Source organism: Nyctibius grandis, chromosome 3 (assembly GCF_013368605.1).
Source record: "Nyctibius grandis isolate bNycGra1 chromosome 3, bNycGra1.pri, whole genome shotgun sequence".
NCBI lineage: Eukaryota > Metazoa > Chordata > Aves > Nyctibiiformes > Nyctibiidae > Nyctibius > Nyctibius grandis.
The window spans coordinates 9,600,076-9,617,276 of NC_090660.1; the positions used below are offsets into that span (position 1 = coordinate 9,600,076).

At 38.2% G+C, this 17,201-nt stretch overlaps 1 protein-coding gene across 2 annotated transcripts in view; it reads left to right on the forward strand.

Moving 5' to 3' along the window:
• The window catches only part of KIF13A (kinesin family member 13A), a 118,961-nt gene that overhangs the window by 54,255 nt on the left and 47,505 nt on the right, over positions 1-17,201 (forward strand). For both annotated transcript variants that reach the window (XM_068395780.1, XM_068395781.1), the window contains exons 5-10: positions 7,854-7,946; positions 8,456-8,636; positions 9,668-9,755; positions 11,069-11,203; positions 11,740-11,852; positions 17,070-17,181. In XM_068395780.1, the coding sequence (XP_068251881.1) occupies positions 7,854-7,946; positions 8,456-8,636; positions 9,668-9,755; positions 11,069-11,203; positions 11,740-11,852; positions 17,070-17,181 (722 nt within the window). The remainder of the gene's footprint in view (positions 1-7,853; positions 7,947-8,455; positions 8,637-9,667; positions 9,756-11,068; positions 11,204-11,739; positions 11,853-17,069; positions 17,182-17,201) is intronic.

The following is a 17,201-nucleotide window of genomic DNA, read 5'->3' on the forward strand; positions in this document are numbered from 1 at the left end:
AGAACATAATGAATTTGGCAGAATATCAAAGTAAAAGTAAAAAAAAAAAAAAACCACAAACTGTTTCAGGCCTAAGCTACTGAGTTGTTGGCTTGTTCACGTGCTTGTGCATGAACTGCTACTATCCCGTACTACAGTAGCGTTTTTTCTTTTAGAGCCAACAAACCAAATGCCAAAATGACGTGATTTCAGTTTCTATATATTTGTATATTAAGGTGCCCTATGTCTTTTTCAGTTTGGCTTAAACTGCTGTACTAAACAAAAAAATACGGTAACTGGTTTTGGTTGTGTTTTTTAATAATTCCTTTGCCTCATGGAACAATCCCCTGTTGTTCTAGGCACCTTGCAAATATTCGTGTTGTCTGTGTCCAGAGATCATACCAGAGGCTGTTACAGAATTAACAAGCTTAAAACTCCAAACAAGCCACCTGACAGGCTGGGTTTTTGAGCTAAACTGTAATTTCTTGGTTAGACACTGACCTATAGAAGGGGTGCTGATCTGTAAGCTAGACAGATGCGTTAAATACTCCCTGCCCGAAGTAACTCTATGTGGATGCGTAAGTTTAATGTCATTGGCAAGAGCAGTGATTAGTTGCACAATTAAAAGGAAACACGTATAAAGCTTGAAAGCTAAGTCCAGAGTGCTTGTAAATGTAAGTAATATATGAGCTTCAAGCTTAAGTAAAATTCTTGAAATAAAAAAGGTATGTGAGACAAATTTAATTACTTGAAATACCCTTTTCTCTGCATTACAGAAATACAATGGAAGATGTAACAGTGAAAGGTTTAATAAGAGATTCTTGGGTACTAGGCTACCCAATCAGTCATCACTCTGCAAAATGAAAACATGCTCATCTTGCATTATGTTGAGTAGATCTATTGTTGTGTATATCATACTATATTAAAGATTTTGTTGATTGACATGTGGGATCTCAGAAAACTCACAGAATGGTGTGTACCGCAAACAACATAGGTCTGAGTTCTGTGTTGGTTTATGTGGATAACTCCTTTTTTTTTTTTTTTTTTTTTTAATGTCAACAAAACCAAAGTTTGTGCTCACCTGGAAATGTACCCCTTTGTGGCAGGATCCTTAAAGCTATCACACATGATTATGGACAGGTTTTATTTTTCACTTTACTGATTGATCTACAATACTACTAGCACTTATTAATATTATTTGCGCATCTTATTCCAGTTTGAAAGTTACCTTCTCTTTCCAGCATTTGTAAAAATGGAGATTGTTGCAGTGAAGACCTAATGCTGTGTATTTAGGTTCTACCTTATATTTCAATAACTCTGTATGCACAAAGCACTAAACTATCTTTTTTTCCTTTTTTTAGTGTTAAAGAATGGTACAGAACTAGGCTGTTAGTGGCAGAATTGCTTTTTTACCAATTTTTTTTTCCACTAAAGTGCACATTGGGTTCTAAATTCTAAAATGATCCAGCAATATCACTAACATAAATAGTGAAGATTACCTTCATGTGAGGAAAAACATCTAGAGAGGGCATTTTCACAGCTGTCCTTGCAGAACTGTATCTCTCATGGAGACAGTAGGGAGTCTGGAGCACAGAAGAGTACGTTCTTTCACAAGACCTTTGTGGAAGTGATGCTTTGGTTTCAGATACTGCGAGAGATGGATACTCTTTAACAACTTGATATCCCAGTTTAGAGATTGCAAGATGCAGAACCGCCTCTGATTTGCTCTTAACACTGTTTTTGTTGAAGTGGTGTTTTGGTTTAATGAAAACGATTAGCAGGTAGAGGATTACTCCAAATACTGAGACTCTGTATTTCCAAACAATTTGTGGCTACATTGTTCCAAGCAAGGAACAGCTGCAAACCTGTGGGTTTCTGCTGATGGTCACATGCTAGCTCCTCGACCTTTTTTCTGATGATTTAATTCTGAACGACATAGTTGGGTATTTGGCGAGTATATGAGCCTCTTATCTGAAAGGAAAAAAAATAATCAAAAATGGGTCAATGAAATAGATTTTTGAGGAGGGAGAGGAATTTGGTTATAGGGTGGAATGAGTTTACCTTGATCTGGAAAAGGGATGAGCTTTGCCTGGTTAGGCCGTAGGAGAGGTGTTTTGAGAGTATGCAGAATAGCTTCTTATTACCATTTGTTTCTTGATTTGAATGAGTCAAGAGTCAGTTCATGGGTAAGGACATACCTGCTTGCCTTGAAAAGCTCACAGACAGCTTGGCATTTTGGTGAAGTGGAGGACATTGAGAAATTCTCAGAGATGAGAACAAAGAATTCTCTTTACAAGCTTAGACAACAGTAAGAGCTTATTGAAGTCTGCAAAGAAGTGGGTTTTTAAAAGGAGGGAAAGAAACCCTTCAGTTTGGGAAGGATTCAAGAGATGGCATAAATAACTACCGTAGCACTTAGGCAGTGCATTCCAAGGACCCCACGGTGTATTGACTTGACTGTGGATTTTTTTTAAACTCCCTAAGCTGTGTCACGTTCGGCCTGAAGTTTCAGATCTGTGTTTCTGCAGGCTGCGTTGTCCTGAGAGGCTGAGCACCTGACTTTGGGCTAAGCTTTAATTTTATGTGAAATATATATGTGCTGACTTCTGCTCTTCCAGCGGCTGCTTTAAAAGGAAACAAACCAGGCAAGTGGCTTAAAGCACTGTACACTTTTCTACCCTCATGAGAGATTGTAAGCTGTGGATTTAGAGCAGACAGGAGTGTCTCTGTAGTTGAGGCCTACCCATTCATGCTGTTATGTGGGAGAAGCCTATTCCTGTCTTATTGTTCCCTTGACTTTTTGTTTTAAGAGGAGACTCTACATAGTATGTAGGACTTAATTTTTTGTCACACAGCTGACACCTGACCTGTACACTTTTGCTGAAACTTAATTATTCAGTATGGTTTTAGTACTGTACGGGTCAGGCACTTAAAATGTAGACCTTGCAGCACCTTTTTTGAAGCACTCGGGACCTTTTAGTGGATTAAAGCTTTGAACATTATAGACTCCAGTGCTTTGTCAATACTGTTGTGTTAGGCTGCAGCAGTTAGGTGATGCTTGCTGTTGTGCTTTTAGGTTCTTGTTAAGGTGAACCGTAGACATCTTTTTTTCCAGTTTTAGAGAGATGCTTTTAAAACTGTTATCTAGCAGAGCTTTTAATAAATCTGATCTCTGCAGATCAATTTTTATTTTAACTACTAGATCATGGAACCAGCTGTAATTTGTTGCTGTCAAGATTTGCTTATTAAAATGTTCTGGGTTAGAGATTAAGCCGTAGAGAGACTTGAATTTTCAGAGCTGTACATAACAAGTTGTTGTTTGGTTCTAGCTATTTTTGTCATGTAAGGGAGGGGGTTCAGGAATGGCAGCAATGTGTCATAGCATTGCAGTCATGACCTGGCTGGGTGAATCTGTGCGAATAGGAGACAATTATCCCTATTTCAGACCGACGAGTTGTTGTGAACTAGAAATACTGGACATATGGAAACCAGACACTGAAACTGATTTTTGTTACAGTGCGTCTTGAATGTGTTTGTCACTAAATAAGCAGATCTTAGGAAAGACAATAACTCTTAACTGCCTCTTTTAAAATGGAGTTTTGGAAAAGGCATGGCCCTTTTTCCTCCCTTCCCTTCTGTCTGCTGTCACCAGTCTAGCGAACTGAAAACGTATAAACTGTATTTGTAAATGTCACTGGCTTCATTTTGCAGATTGTGAGAACAAGTCCTAGGGTTCCTCTGCAACATGTAGGTTTCCCTAGGAACACTGTAAAAGTGGATCTCCCTATCAAGGCTTCAGAAACTGTAAGGGAACAATTTGGAGGAAGAGAAGGGGAAAGAGCATAGAGATACAAGAGAGAGAATGCCTAAGTATCTCATTATGAAAATGATGTGTGTTGTAGTATTCTTGCGTGTCATGGTATTGATTTATCTTTGTGGTTTCGGGGACTTTTCATTATCTTACATGTTTTCTGAATGTAAATGTGCTAATAATTCATGCTGGCTCAGAGATTCCAACTAAGACTTTCACATACAGCTCTTTGAGCAGACAACGTGAAAGTTTTATTTTAGAATTATCAGTAATTTAATAGCCATGCGCACTGCCATACTTTGGTACCTTTACTTTCATTTTATATTTTTTCCATTGAAATACCCAGCCATTTCAGTAGGTAGAGAACATGTGAAAAAACTTCTTAGCTTCAAAGTGCCATACTAAATGCCCTTGATGCATGGTAATAGCACAAGCATTTGAAAGTTCTAGGAATTTGTGTAGGTTAAAATGTAAATCTGAGAGGAGGATGGATTTCCTTTAGCTTTCAGTTAAGTCACAGATACAATTTTGCATGTTGAAATCTTCACTATCTTTAGTATGGTTATTGCTAGAAAAAGATGTTTATTATCTTGGTTTATTCATTTATGGAAGAATGACTGAGCGTGTCAGAGTGCTGAAAATACTCAGTTGTAAGAGCTGATGGAAAGATTCTTGGGTCAGTCTCCTGCTGGAAGTGGCCTTCTGAGATACAGAGAGTTATTCATTTGATCTTTCTTAGATTTTTTTTTTTTTTTTCTTCTGTTGGTATCAGGTTTGCAGTTGTGCTTGTCAAAATGCACATATAATGTCTTGAAGCTATGAAGACAGTTACAGCTGTCTGGTGAAAGTGGAAAAGGTTTCCATATCTCTTGACGTTGCTTTCCAGTACATCTTCAGAACTGAGTGGGCGTCCACTGGTGTTTTTTAGGTTTCGATCAGCAGAGCATCCCTAACACTGGATTAACAGTGTTTCCCTCCTTGCAGCATTAGGGCCACTGCCACATGGGCCATTACTAGAGTTACAGAGCATCCAGCAACATTGTCTGATAATCTTTCTCACTGCATGATTCCTGGTTAACAGTCTTGCTCCTTAAAGTAAAGGAAACAAGATTATTTAAACTGTGATCTGCAAGACAAAACTCACCAGACTTTGTTCCCCTTTCCTTGAAGGGATGGACAGACAGGAGATCCTGGCCTGTGAGAACTGACAGCTCGTGTGCTCTACGCTGGGCTCCCTGACAGCCTTGGGTACGCTTTCCCCAGCTTGCCTGACTGCACGTGGGTCAGTCACCTAAGGCTTGCCCGTGTTCTGAGCGGAAGATGGGAGAGGGGACGGGTCTTCCGCTGCCTGGCCTTTAGTTGCCTCTGTAAGAGGCTATATGGTCTTAGCCAGCTGGAACATTGGGAATCCCTGTCTTAAAGACAATAAAGGTTGATGTAGGGGAGATATTTCTGTTAACTAAATATATTTTTTTTTCTATGTTTCTCCCTTTTTCTGTAGGTTAAGTTACAATCTAGTTAAAACCCTGGCTTACCTCTTTGAACACTAGGTGTCTGTGGAAGAAAAGTCCTGTAAATAAGCAAAAGTATTAATTGCAGGTGGTATAGGTTTATCTAGCAGAACAAAAATGCAATACTGTAGACAATGGAACTGCATTACTTCTTTTGACCATGAGTGCACATAGACATAATTCTGTGTAATGCAGATTTTGTAATCAGTTTGCAAGCCCACTAATAAAATTCACGAGGGAAGCAGTGAGGTTGCTTAATGAAAAATATCAAAATCTCATAGTTGATATGCTGCTACCCTCAGCAGTGCACTGCATTAGCAAATTAATAAAATATCCATAATTGAAGTTTAATATATTGTGTTCTTTTCTGTGAGTGCACTCAAAACCAAATTTTATTTTCTCCCGTGATAATTTGACTGGTTACTATAAACATCACTCTTTAATAACCCATTTGTCTATGTTTGTATGGCTGAGCTCTTAAAAACTAATAAAAACACCATTTTAGAATTAGGTCTCAGTGTCTGATTGACTTTCAATTTTAGTGTTGACTGTTTGAAAATTAAATCTCTTTGGAAAAAAAAAATCCAGCTTTGCCTGTGAGATTTGAACTGGGTCCCTTTCCTGCTATTTAGCGGTAAGAGATTCTGTAGGTCATCGTATGGTTGTCATGACTGTGCACACTTTTATAGCACTTTGATACCTGTTTTTTTTTTTTCTTGGGAAACATGGAGGAGGTTACTGGCTTATTGCTGGTCAGAAGTAGGTAATAAAAATTTTTTCCTTTTCTGACAAATGGTTTTATTCTCCACTCACAACCATTGTGGAATAGATATGCTTTTTTTCTCTTAATTATGCTCAGCCTCAGTCTTGCTTGATTTTGCGTTCTTGCTCGGCAAGATAGTAAGTGGCTCCCTGCCTCTTTGGTAACTTCAAAATGTGCCCTCAGGAGCTGTTTGGAAAGCAAATTTTTGTGTATTGTATGTTCTTATTAAAAACTTCTGCTGATATATTTTCTTCATTCATTCTTCAGTAGTTTAACATTCTTCATAGCTATTTCCAGGTTATTGAACAGTGCTCTTTCAACATAGATATGAAATGACCAAATGATCGTAAGTCGAATGAGAAGTGGATGAATGTGCATGGGCAAGGAGATGGAGTTAGTCCAGAGTACAGGAGATTCTGCTCTGGGTTTAATTCCTGTATTCAGCATTTCTGAACTGTGTTAATCCAAGGAGCAGTGACACTTTGGAATTTTAGAAATTCAACTGGAAAGATATGCAAAGACTGTTTGATAGGGTATCGCTGCACTAGTTTTTCCTTTACAGCAGAAGAGAAATTAGGTTAAAGGAAAATAAAAGTAATGTAGTACTTTTTAGTCCTATTTACATGTCTGTAAATCATTCCAGAGGTTGTTCTGCAGGAATATCTGGGCTACCAATTACTCAAGGATCATAGAGTATAAATATTCTCATGCAATGTATAAATGCATAGGTAGATTTTTTTTTTTTTAATGCCAGTATGTTCCATTTTGAGAACTATGGAAGTCACTGTTCTAACCCCTGTACAAAATAATTTCTTGCAACTGACAACTGCTGAAACTAGCTTACCAAAAAGAGAGGTGCAGTGGATCATAGCTGTTCAGAAAGTCACCAGGCAGTGAATGTCAGTTTAAAACCAAACACCAGAAGGTGCATAAATACTGTCCTTAGCTCAGCTCTGCTTGTTTTAGGTGTACACACAGCTGGTGAACTCAAAGCAGACAACCCATTGACTCTCTTTGTGGTGTACAAATGCTGGGCTTTCCTGTTAAAAAAAAAAGCCAACCACTATACCTGTTTTCATCTTCTACATCTAAAAGCTTGAAGCGCATCTAAAATCTGCCTGGCACAGGGAGACAATTTTCAGACTGGGGAAATTCTGCAGCTGATGTTTCAAACTATGGGTTTGCCAGAATATATCCTCAAACAGCTGTGTTGAAATCTCGCAGCCTCATAATGTGCATTTCCTGCCTGAATGTCATCGGAATGCTTTTATCGTGGTTCCAGCATCACCTTGCCACGAGGTGAATCATAATAGCTTATGGTGAAACTTGAGGCCAGTTCCCAAGAGAACAACTGCTACTATTTCTAGGACGATATTTCTTGTACCTCTAATATCCTAGTTCACTAATGGATTTCATTGCAATTTTGTTACAGAACTCTTTTGGGTATAGTTTGTGATTAAACAATGTATATTAATTGCAAAATTTACACTTAAATAATACAAAATTTAGACATCTATGTTATTTTCTAGGCATTCAACTTATATGACACCTTTCCAAGAGCTGCTCCCTTCACTGGAAAATCAGCAATATACTTAAACACAGAGGCTGCTGTTACCCTAGTTTCGGGCAACAGTTTTGAATTTGTCACCCAGTTGTACATAAAATCATTTGTTTATTCATCAGTGCAGTCAATAGTAAAAAATAATTCGTAAACCTTTTTTTTCTTGCTTTCAGTAAATTTTAGTCTGTTCTTCAATTTAGAATACACTTAAAAATAATTATTTTCTAGGTCAAGAAGTGGTGTTCAAGTGCCTTGGAGAAGGAATTCTTGAAAAGGCCTTTCAGGGATATAACGCTTGTATTTTTGCCTATGGACAGACAGGTGAGTCTCCTGTGCTAAAGGGGAAGAACACTTTGTGTGTGCATGGGAAGTGGGAAGAACAAAACTTAAATATTAAGCTAGATAATATTTAAGGATTGTATTTTGAAATATCATAATGTTAAATGTCAAACATTTAGTACAGCCAGTGACAGTGTAAAATTCTTAAAGCAGCTCTCTAAATATGTTCCTAGTTACTACCTGTTGGGGCCACTTTCAAAGCCTGAAAGAGTAGTTCATACCAAAGGCTCATTTGGTCTTTTGTATTTTGAGTATGTTTGAAGGGGTCCCAAGTAAAGGCCCTGCTGAAAGAACTGTTTAAGATAATTTCTCTTTTTGTTTACCTGTACCTTGTAGTCCAAAGAGCAAGCTCTGTCTGGGCTAGCATGTCATGTTTTTCTGATATGTGCCTCTGGAAGAATAAAAAGAGAATTAAAACATGTGCTTCATGAACAAATGAGTAGCTCAGAAACTATAGGCTAAAGCATTTTCTTCTCCTTTTTTTCCTTTAGGTTCAGGAAAATCCTTTTCAATGATGGGCAATGCAGAGCAGCTGGGTCTGATCCCACGGCTCTGTTGTGCTTTATTTCAGAGAATCTCTGTGGAAGAAAACGAATCTCATACTTTTAAAGTCGAAGTGTCCTATATGGAAATCTACAATGAGAAAGTCAGAGATCTGCTTGACCCAAAAGGGTGAGTAACTTCACTCTCCTTCACAGCCTTCTTTATTTTTGTCTGAAACTATAAAAGTAAAAATCACTTTTGGAAGTCCTTGAGAGGTTTTTTCAGAATGTATGTTTATATGACTTCTTTAGAAAGGATTAGATACAAAACATCAGAAAGAAAAGAATATCCATGTAAAGCTTGTATATGAAGTAGTAACTGACATGGATCAATTTAAATATTAGGATACCATCATAGTGATGCAAACAGATACTGTATGAAGTAGTTTACCACCAGAAAGCAAGATTACGTACAAGTAAATTCTGGATTATTTTGGTCATATGATCCAGACCGTATTCAGGTCAGAATTTTAGTCAACTAAAAAGAGTTTAAAGCTTATTTACAATTTGTTTCTCCTTGTTTAGACTTTGAACTCTTTGAATGTGGAAGGGTAACACCTCAGAATATACTCATGGCACTCTTTCTTCTGTTTTGTCTACATAAAAATACTAGTTAAGCTCTCTAGCTTCGAGATGTCTAGACAAGAGGTAGTTTGATATGTGTTTTTTGGCTGAGCATTCATATATGTGGTATATATTTTGATTCTTGAACATAATTGCACTAGGTGAAGTAGTATGCAAGTTAGTTAAAAAGGTAGATTTGAAACTTACTTGATATATGTCAAGAAAATGTGGAAAATGCAAGAAGAATTGAAGTTTTAGCAAATTGCTGTGAGCGGGGCAGAGGATTTTTGGTTTCCTTTTTTGTCAGCATTCTTTCTGCCAAATAAGACATTTCAGATTTTGTTCCAGCCACAAATAGGGGGGTGGGAGGATACGTTAAAAATAATTCATGTATATGGATTAAAACCGGTTAGATTAATTCGAGTTTTTGTTGTTAATTTGAGTTAAAAACAATTCTGGAAGACTTTTTTCCTCCTGTTATAAGATATAATTTGACTTCTGCTATATAGAAGATTCTTATAATTTCATACTATAATTTTGGTATTTCAATAAAGTTCACACTAGTGGATTGTGCATAAATTCTGCTTTGTTCCATAGGAGTCGGCAGTCCCTTAAGGTTCGAGAGCACAAAGTGTTGGGACCATATGTAGATGGCCTGTCTCAGCTGGCTGTTACAAACTTTGAGGTAAATCTAAACCAATGACAAGTTTATAAATAACACCTATGTGCATAAGCAATAGGAATCTTGTAAGAGATAAACTAGTGGCTATCCAAACATTTTGGTTCTTGAGTGTTTGTGGTCTCTGGCAATTGCAAAGATCTTCTCTAATGCTTCAGGAGTATTTATTTCAAAGAAAAGCACTGGATTTACCTTATGTTAGTTGAAAATATAATAGTGGTATCTCTTTATTTTGCAGTTTTCAATGCATATATTATACACCAAGAATACAATGTTTCCTTGACACAGGAAATATGAGCTTCCAAAATAAGAATATTAGTCTTCCAGCATGAATTCCTTTGATTTTGTTGTTGAATACAACCTCTTATTTTATACAGTTATATTGCATGAGGAGCTACAACATGCCTTGTATAATTTATAATTTAAATCATGACAGCATCTGAGCCCACTTGAGTTACCAAAACACATTCAAATACATCAGTATTATAGAAGCCAATGAACTACTATAGCTACAATGGAAATAATTGAAGTGGTGTAGTTGTATGAATTGTGTAGGCCTTTTGTTTTATGAGTAAGCTGATTTGGAAATGTTTTTTTAAAAATGTTCCTTTGTTGTGTAGTATTATCTGGGAACCATTTTGCTTTTTTATAGGGATTTTTATTTTTCTGAAGCGTCTGTGCATGTTGTAGAGTTACAAAAACTGCTTTTGCAGCTTTTATGGTGAATTGCGTACGTTGAAAGCACACCTTCTTTGTTCAAACTCCTAGGAAATTTTGTTCGTACCTAGTTTTTGGCTGATGACTTCTATGAAACTGTATTGGAAGACTCAGCAAGCACATATATCAGACTCGGCATAGTTGTCTTTGTTTTTACATATGTGGGAAGACACAGGCTCCAAGTGAGGTAACCCTTTGAGACAATTAAGTGAAGACAGCGCAATTCAGTAAAGGGGCTCATTATGTTCACTTCTATAAGTAGATCTGTGCTGGCCTGACTACTGGCATTAAACAATATGATTTGTAATGTGGATGTTGCCAACGTATTTCAGCAGTGGATAAGGAGAAGGTGCGTTGAATGTAGTTGCTAGGCTTTTAAGCGCAGCACTTAAAACAGAGATGTGATTTAACATCATTCTGTGGAATTACATAGCCTCTGTACCGATACATCTCAAAATGTGCAAAGAATTTTCTCATTACTTCTACCTTCCCTTCTTCCTTGCTCCCACAGGTACACACCCTTCCGTCTAGATGGGGATTTCGTTCAGCAAGCACAATACTTGCTTTTATCCTAGCATCATTTTTCACTCTTTTTGCTCTAGGATATTGAGTCACTGATGTCGGAGGGAAACAAATCACGAACGGTTGCTGCAACCAACATGAATGAAGAAAGCAGCCGCTCTCATGCTGTATTCAATATTATAGTGACTCAGACACTTTATGACCTGCATTCTGGTGTATGTATTTCTGTTGATTAATTTATGAAGTTGTGATAAATTCTTCTTCCCTCCTCTTCCACATACGTTTTCTGTTTAGCTGTGCTTCTACCTTTAATGCCATGGGGCCCAGTAATCGAAGTAATATTGTTGAGGCCATAAGATTGAGAGAACCCTGGAAGAGTAAGTAAGCACACAAGATAAAGCAAACAGTTGGATCCCTTTTTAAGATTATACTGCCACCATGAAACCTGTCTTAGGTCTTCACTGTTGCTGAAGTTGATAGTTTTAATGGCCTACTCTGCCAGTAAGGTTGTTGATGTTACCACCCAGCTGATTCTGGTCCATTAGTGTTTCAGCCCTTTACTATAAAATACATGAGTGACTCTTAAAGAGCTATAAAAACTCTGATAATTCCTTCTTCTCTCACACCTTGAATTAGATACTTTAACCCACATCATTATGAAGAACAGTGTTTCACGGTGCCAGTGTCAGACATGTTACCACTTTGTGCCAGTATTTCTTAGCTGTTGTTTCCCCATGTCCCATCTGCACAGAATTCTGGAGAGAAGGTCAGCAAGGTCAGCCTGGTGGATTTGGCTGGGAGCGAGAGAGTGTCCAAAACGGGAGCTGCAGGAGAACGTCTGAAAGAAGGCAGCAACATAAACAAGTAAGACATTGGCATACGCAGGTTGCAAAGCTTAATCTTGTAAGAATTGCTGTTGTTTCCTTGGCCTCCTCTCTTGGTGAGCTTGTCAGAAGACCGTTCAAATGATAGAACTCATCAGAAGCAGTTTGATATGGCTCTTTCAGCTGCTCTGTGCTAAACACCATGTGTTTCCTTACATTGGCATAGGGGCCCTGATTCATACTTGACTCAGATGAGGCCTATGTGGATTTTATCTGGAAAAAGTGACAGCAGTGCTCTTTAATTAAGCATATAGCTTTTGTGATCCATTTATACACCCTGTCCCCAGGCTCATGTGTTTATCTCATCATCTACTCAAGGAAGAATGCAAAGTTGCAGAGTTGAATGGCTTTGTTCCAACACGTATTAAAATATGTAAGGGTATATGTGAATTATACACAGTTTAAGAAAACCAGATCAGAATGAAGCTGTGTTAGTTAAGCATTGCCTTGGGCATTTGTACTCAAGCAATGGCAAGTTTCAAGGCACTTTTTAACCATAATTACTGTATTATTGCCCAAAAGCAAGAATTTAGCACACTATTACCGCTGTCTTAAATATACTAATTTTCCTGGGAAAGAAAGAGTTTAACTGTTACATGAAAAGCTACAGCTTTTTCAATATAATTTTAAAATGTTACAAAATGTTTTGGTATTTTAAGTTAACAATGACAGCACAAAGTGTGTTTGAACAGCATTCATACTTAAAATTGTTTTAAATTACCTCTTCTTAGAGTTTGAACATGTTTACTCTTTCTGGCATAATTTCTAATCTACTTTGTATTTAATGCATCATATTGGTAGCCACACTGGTGTAGTCCTTGTGAAACAAAATGATGTGTCTCTGTTTGCCTAATGGCATGTATTGTACCTTTACCCCACAGGTTAGTAGTTAAATTTAGATTGGTTTTAGTAGAAACTGTATTTGTATTTTGCATAAACAAAGGTGAAGTTAAATGTTTCTTTCTAAGTCTTTGGGAAGAATTCAAATTTCAACTCTCCCAACAGCTATTAACAAGTTGCCAGTGTAGCTATAGATACAGAAAGACTACTTTTTTTTTTTTCTGTTAGGATGTTTACTCAGTGTTAACCTTTTATGGTTTCAATGCAGTAGGGGAAGGTTGTTTTGCCCATGCTGAACCTCTTTGACAATACAGGACTTCAGATGCAAGCACCAAACTTTTCTGTAAAAGGTATTTTTTTTAAAAAAAGTGGGCAGCTCCACATTTTCCCATCAATTAAATTATTATATGGTGTAAGCCTGCATTAATTAGTCCATTTATTAAGCAATCTCGATTTGAAATCTCTTTTGGAACTGGTAGGCGAAAGAGAATTCTTAGTGCTGTGCTTGGTGCCTGCTGTTAGATTTCTGCTGTTACCTGGAGCTTTAATAAGTCTGACTTTTACTGGAAGCCTCAAAATTGGTATATATGTTTTATCAGTTTAGTTCTTAAGAGAACATTGCATACGATCTTTTGGGTGTGATGCACCTTACTTATTAGGAAAAGGCAATAATCTTTTCTAGAGTGATAGAGTATACTTAAACCATATACCTTACTATGTCAGCTCCTTTATTTTATTATTTTTTTATTCTTTTATAAAAAAGCAGTAATTTGGATTGGTAGCATGTGCTATGTTTAGTGAGACCAAAAATGGAGCTGCTGAAATCACCTGGCAAATAAATTTGCTGCTTGCACTGTGTTTCATTGCCTTGAAGAAGAATGTGGAAATAACATAACTGTTTTGTATTTACAAGGCAGGGAAAATGTACACTCATCTGCACATACCAAAACTGCGTAGTGTGACATTCGGCCAGTCTCTGCAGGTTTCTTTGCTCTCCATTTTCCACGTGAAGCCTGGCTAGGGCTCTGGCAGCTGCTGCTTCCATCCCACAACTCATCCTGTTGTAAACACTCTTTCCTATCTTGGGACAGCACGTTGCAGAGGGGAGGCGATGGATTGCCCTCCCACTTACTGAAACAACGGAGAGTTGTGTCATTTTGTTAGCATCTTCATAAAGTTGTAATAAAGATTACTTCTGTTTTTTTCTCAGAGCTGACGCAGAGTGGCCTTGGTGAAGGTGCTAGGTGTCTGGTCTTTATTATTAAGGTTTTGGGGGGACTTGCCATACCTCATAGGGAAGCTGGACAGGCTTGTTCCTCCCCAGGATGTGCTAGTTCCCATAGCCAGTGTAGAAATGCAGGTCCTTAACAACTCTTTGTGGTGCAGTCAAAGAATTTCTAGAATACAATAGTAGGAGGGAGCAGAATAAACAAGCTGTCAATTAGTGGCTAAGAAAAATACTGTCTGTGAGCAGTCTGCAATTTTAACTCTTATTAGTAAAATCACAGCTGTTGTCATTTTAACTTGGGAATGCCAAAAGAAGCCTTTCAGATGTAGGCAGGGGAAAGGGAAAGAATGGGTTGGGACAGGTCTGGCTCTAAGCTGATTTTAGGGAGATTTTTTTGTATTCAGAGTTAACTAATAAAAAGGTGGATTCTGCTCATTGAAGAATTTGGTTGTAAATTGTACAGAAGTACCTTGAATGGTTGTCATTTTGGGACAGAGTTGTTCCCTGCGGTGAGGAAGCACCACTTCTCTTCAAAGGCCACTGACTCATGTCTGTGGTGGGAGCTTGGGAGCTTCCCCCAGCCCGTGAGCAAGGGCAGCCTGGTTGTGCCTGAGGAACAAGGACAAGAAGAACAGAAACTGTGCAGAAACAGCACTTTCCCGTGCTCTTGCACCACGTAAGCTCACTGTGCTGCTTCTGGACTGTCTCAGTCTGTCGTACGCTGCAGGCCTAGGCCTTCTGCTTGGTTCATTGTGTAAGTCGTGTGAGATAGGATCGAAGTAATGACGGATCTCTGCTGCATCGTTTAGCACGAAACAAAGCAGCCCATGAGTCCTGTAATTATTTTGTTGGGCAGCCTTTTCTTTCACTGCTTTCCTTAAAGTCTTTAAACAGGTTTGTATTATGAAATCTCGAGCAGAATACATAAATTACTCCAGTTTGGCTTCTATTGCAGATGTTAACAGTTAGTCTTAAAATAAAATCAGTATTTATAAGGAGCAGAAATATTATCACGTCTTTTAATCCTGTGTGAATAAACTGCAGCTTATAATTTCGTGTTCATTAAAATACAGTGCCCGTAAAACTTGAATTGGTGTTGCAGCCCTGTTGTGAAATAGTTTTCAGTGATAGGGCTTTTTGAATCCCTCTTCTTCCCATCCCCCTTCTGAGTGTCCTTTTCTTCCCCCTTCCTCAGTTTTTGGCTTTGGTTTTCACATTTCCCCTCATTTAAAGAGGGAAAGAGGAATCGGAGGAAAATAGGCCATGGTGATTTTTTAACTTTATGCTCCCTGAAGGTGGACTCCATTGGGAGTACTCTGGTGGTGCTTTTCAGTTGTGCCGTAGGAGGTTGCTACGGAGCAGCATACAGCATCCTACTGTTTGTTCTCGCATGTTTAGCGGGCTGTCATCTCTGTCTGTGGAGACCGGAGATTGGAGGCAAGAACCAATTCTCCCTCCCCGTCTTCCCCTCACAAGCTTTCGGAGGTTGTTAGGCTTTTGTTTAAGTCTCAAACTAGAACTAACTGTCCTTTTTGCTGTGAATTTTTCAGAGGTGAATTGGAAAGTTACCCTATAGACAAATTTACAAAATAGAGTGCTCTCTTGGGAGATCAGATTGCCTAGCCTCTCCTTAAATTACTTTAAATTTTGCTTTCATATCTATGCTATATTTTCATACCACTTTGTGCTATACGCAATGTGGGACATCTTTTATGACAGACGTAATGATTCTTGTACCTTACACTCAGATGTCTTCCTTGAAATATTCTTCTGCAACATTTTTGTCATTTTCTAAATGTTATTTCTGAACCACTGGTAGTTTCAAGCAGCACTAAGGCCCTGTTACAAATATTGTGCAAACACTGCCTATCAACTGAAATAGTACTACTTCTTTGAAAAGAAAACTCAAAAGGATGGAGTGGAACAGTACGCTTAAAGATCTGTTTGACTATCTAATTGCAACACTGCAGAAGTTTTCGTTGGTAGTTATAAAGAGTAGCTGGATAATTGGGCATGAATATGACAGACCAATATGCTCTTGTGCTTCAGCACTGTCTGTTTTAAAATCCTTTAGGCATCTGTTTGATGTTCTCAGGCTCCTGAACCAGCTCATTATCTTAAACATACTCACCCCAAGAACCCTGGTGTCACTTAAAATTTACACAGGGTTGTGTAACAATTGGATTACATAATGCACAGATGCTTTGCACAGATTGCTCATAGTTACCCCTGTTGGTGGAAGTGGTACATGTACCAAAATGAATGAGTTATCTGTATTTTCTTTACAGTTCTAGAGTGGTGTTTGGGATGTGGCTGTCTGCTGAGCAATTTGGGGGCTTTTCTCTTTCATGCTTGTGCAACATTTCTGTAACTGGGAGACTGTTTGGTCTGTTCCCCTCACAAGCTGGTGAGGCTCCACCTCCATTATAAGTCAACCCATTTGATGAGATACCTCATAATCAGTCTCTTCTGATGAGCAGTCTTCCATTGTCGTGTGATGGCTGATTAGTTACTGGTTCACCAGGCAGACTAGTTTTCCTGGGCCATAGCTGGCTTTGTCTTGAGGATGCCTCCTTATGGATACAGAATTGTTCAGTTATAGTCTGTTGTTGAGCCAGTGCTCTTAGAACATTGTTCCCAGAGACAGGGGATTCTTGCTGTGCTGCCAGCGCTGACTTGTAACAGTGTCATGAGGCAGCATCCAAGATAGAAAGATTTTTAGTCTCTGAGAAAAGGTAGATATCTAATCAAAGGCAGTGATTCTCCATGTACTGAAGCAGTCTGCTTTACGCTTTTCAAACTATTTTAAATACCCAAGTATTTTAGCTTTGTCTCAATCTTCCTGGAACTTGGTCTTAGAACCAGATGAGAAGAAACACTGCAGATATCCATTTTTTTCTTCCAAACGTGTAGCTTTAATAAATGCATTGCCCTGTTTGGAGCAGGGCAACGGGCTAGCTGATCTGCTGTGGTCATTTCCAACTTAAATTATTCTATGATATTTTAAAAATTGGATGTGAAGTTCTACAGAGCACAAATTAAACTCTTAAGCAAATCCCCTTTTCTATGTGTTATTAAATCTACATTTGGAATACGTGTTAAAGCTGTTCTACTGTGTTGCATTTGTAGATCACTTTCAACGCTGGGCTTGGTTATATCATCACTTGCTGACCAAGCAGCAGGGAAGGGGAAAAACAAGTTTGTGCCTTACAGAGACTCTGTGCTCACTTGGCTTCTCAAGGTAATTAATATTTTCCGTTC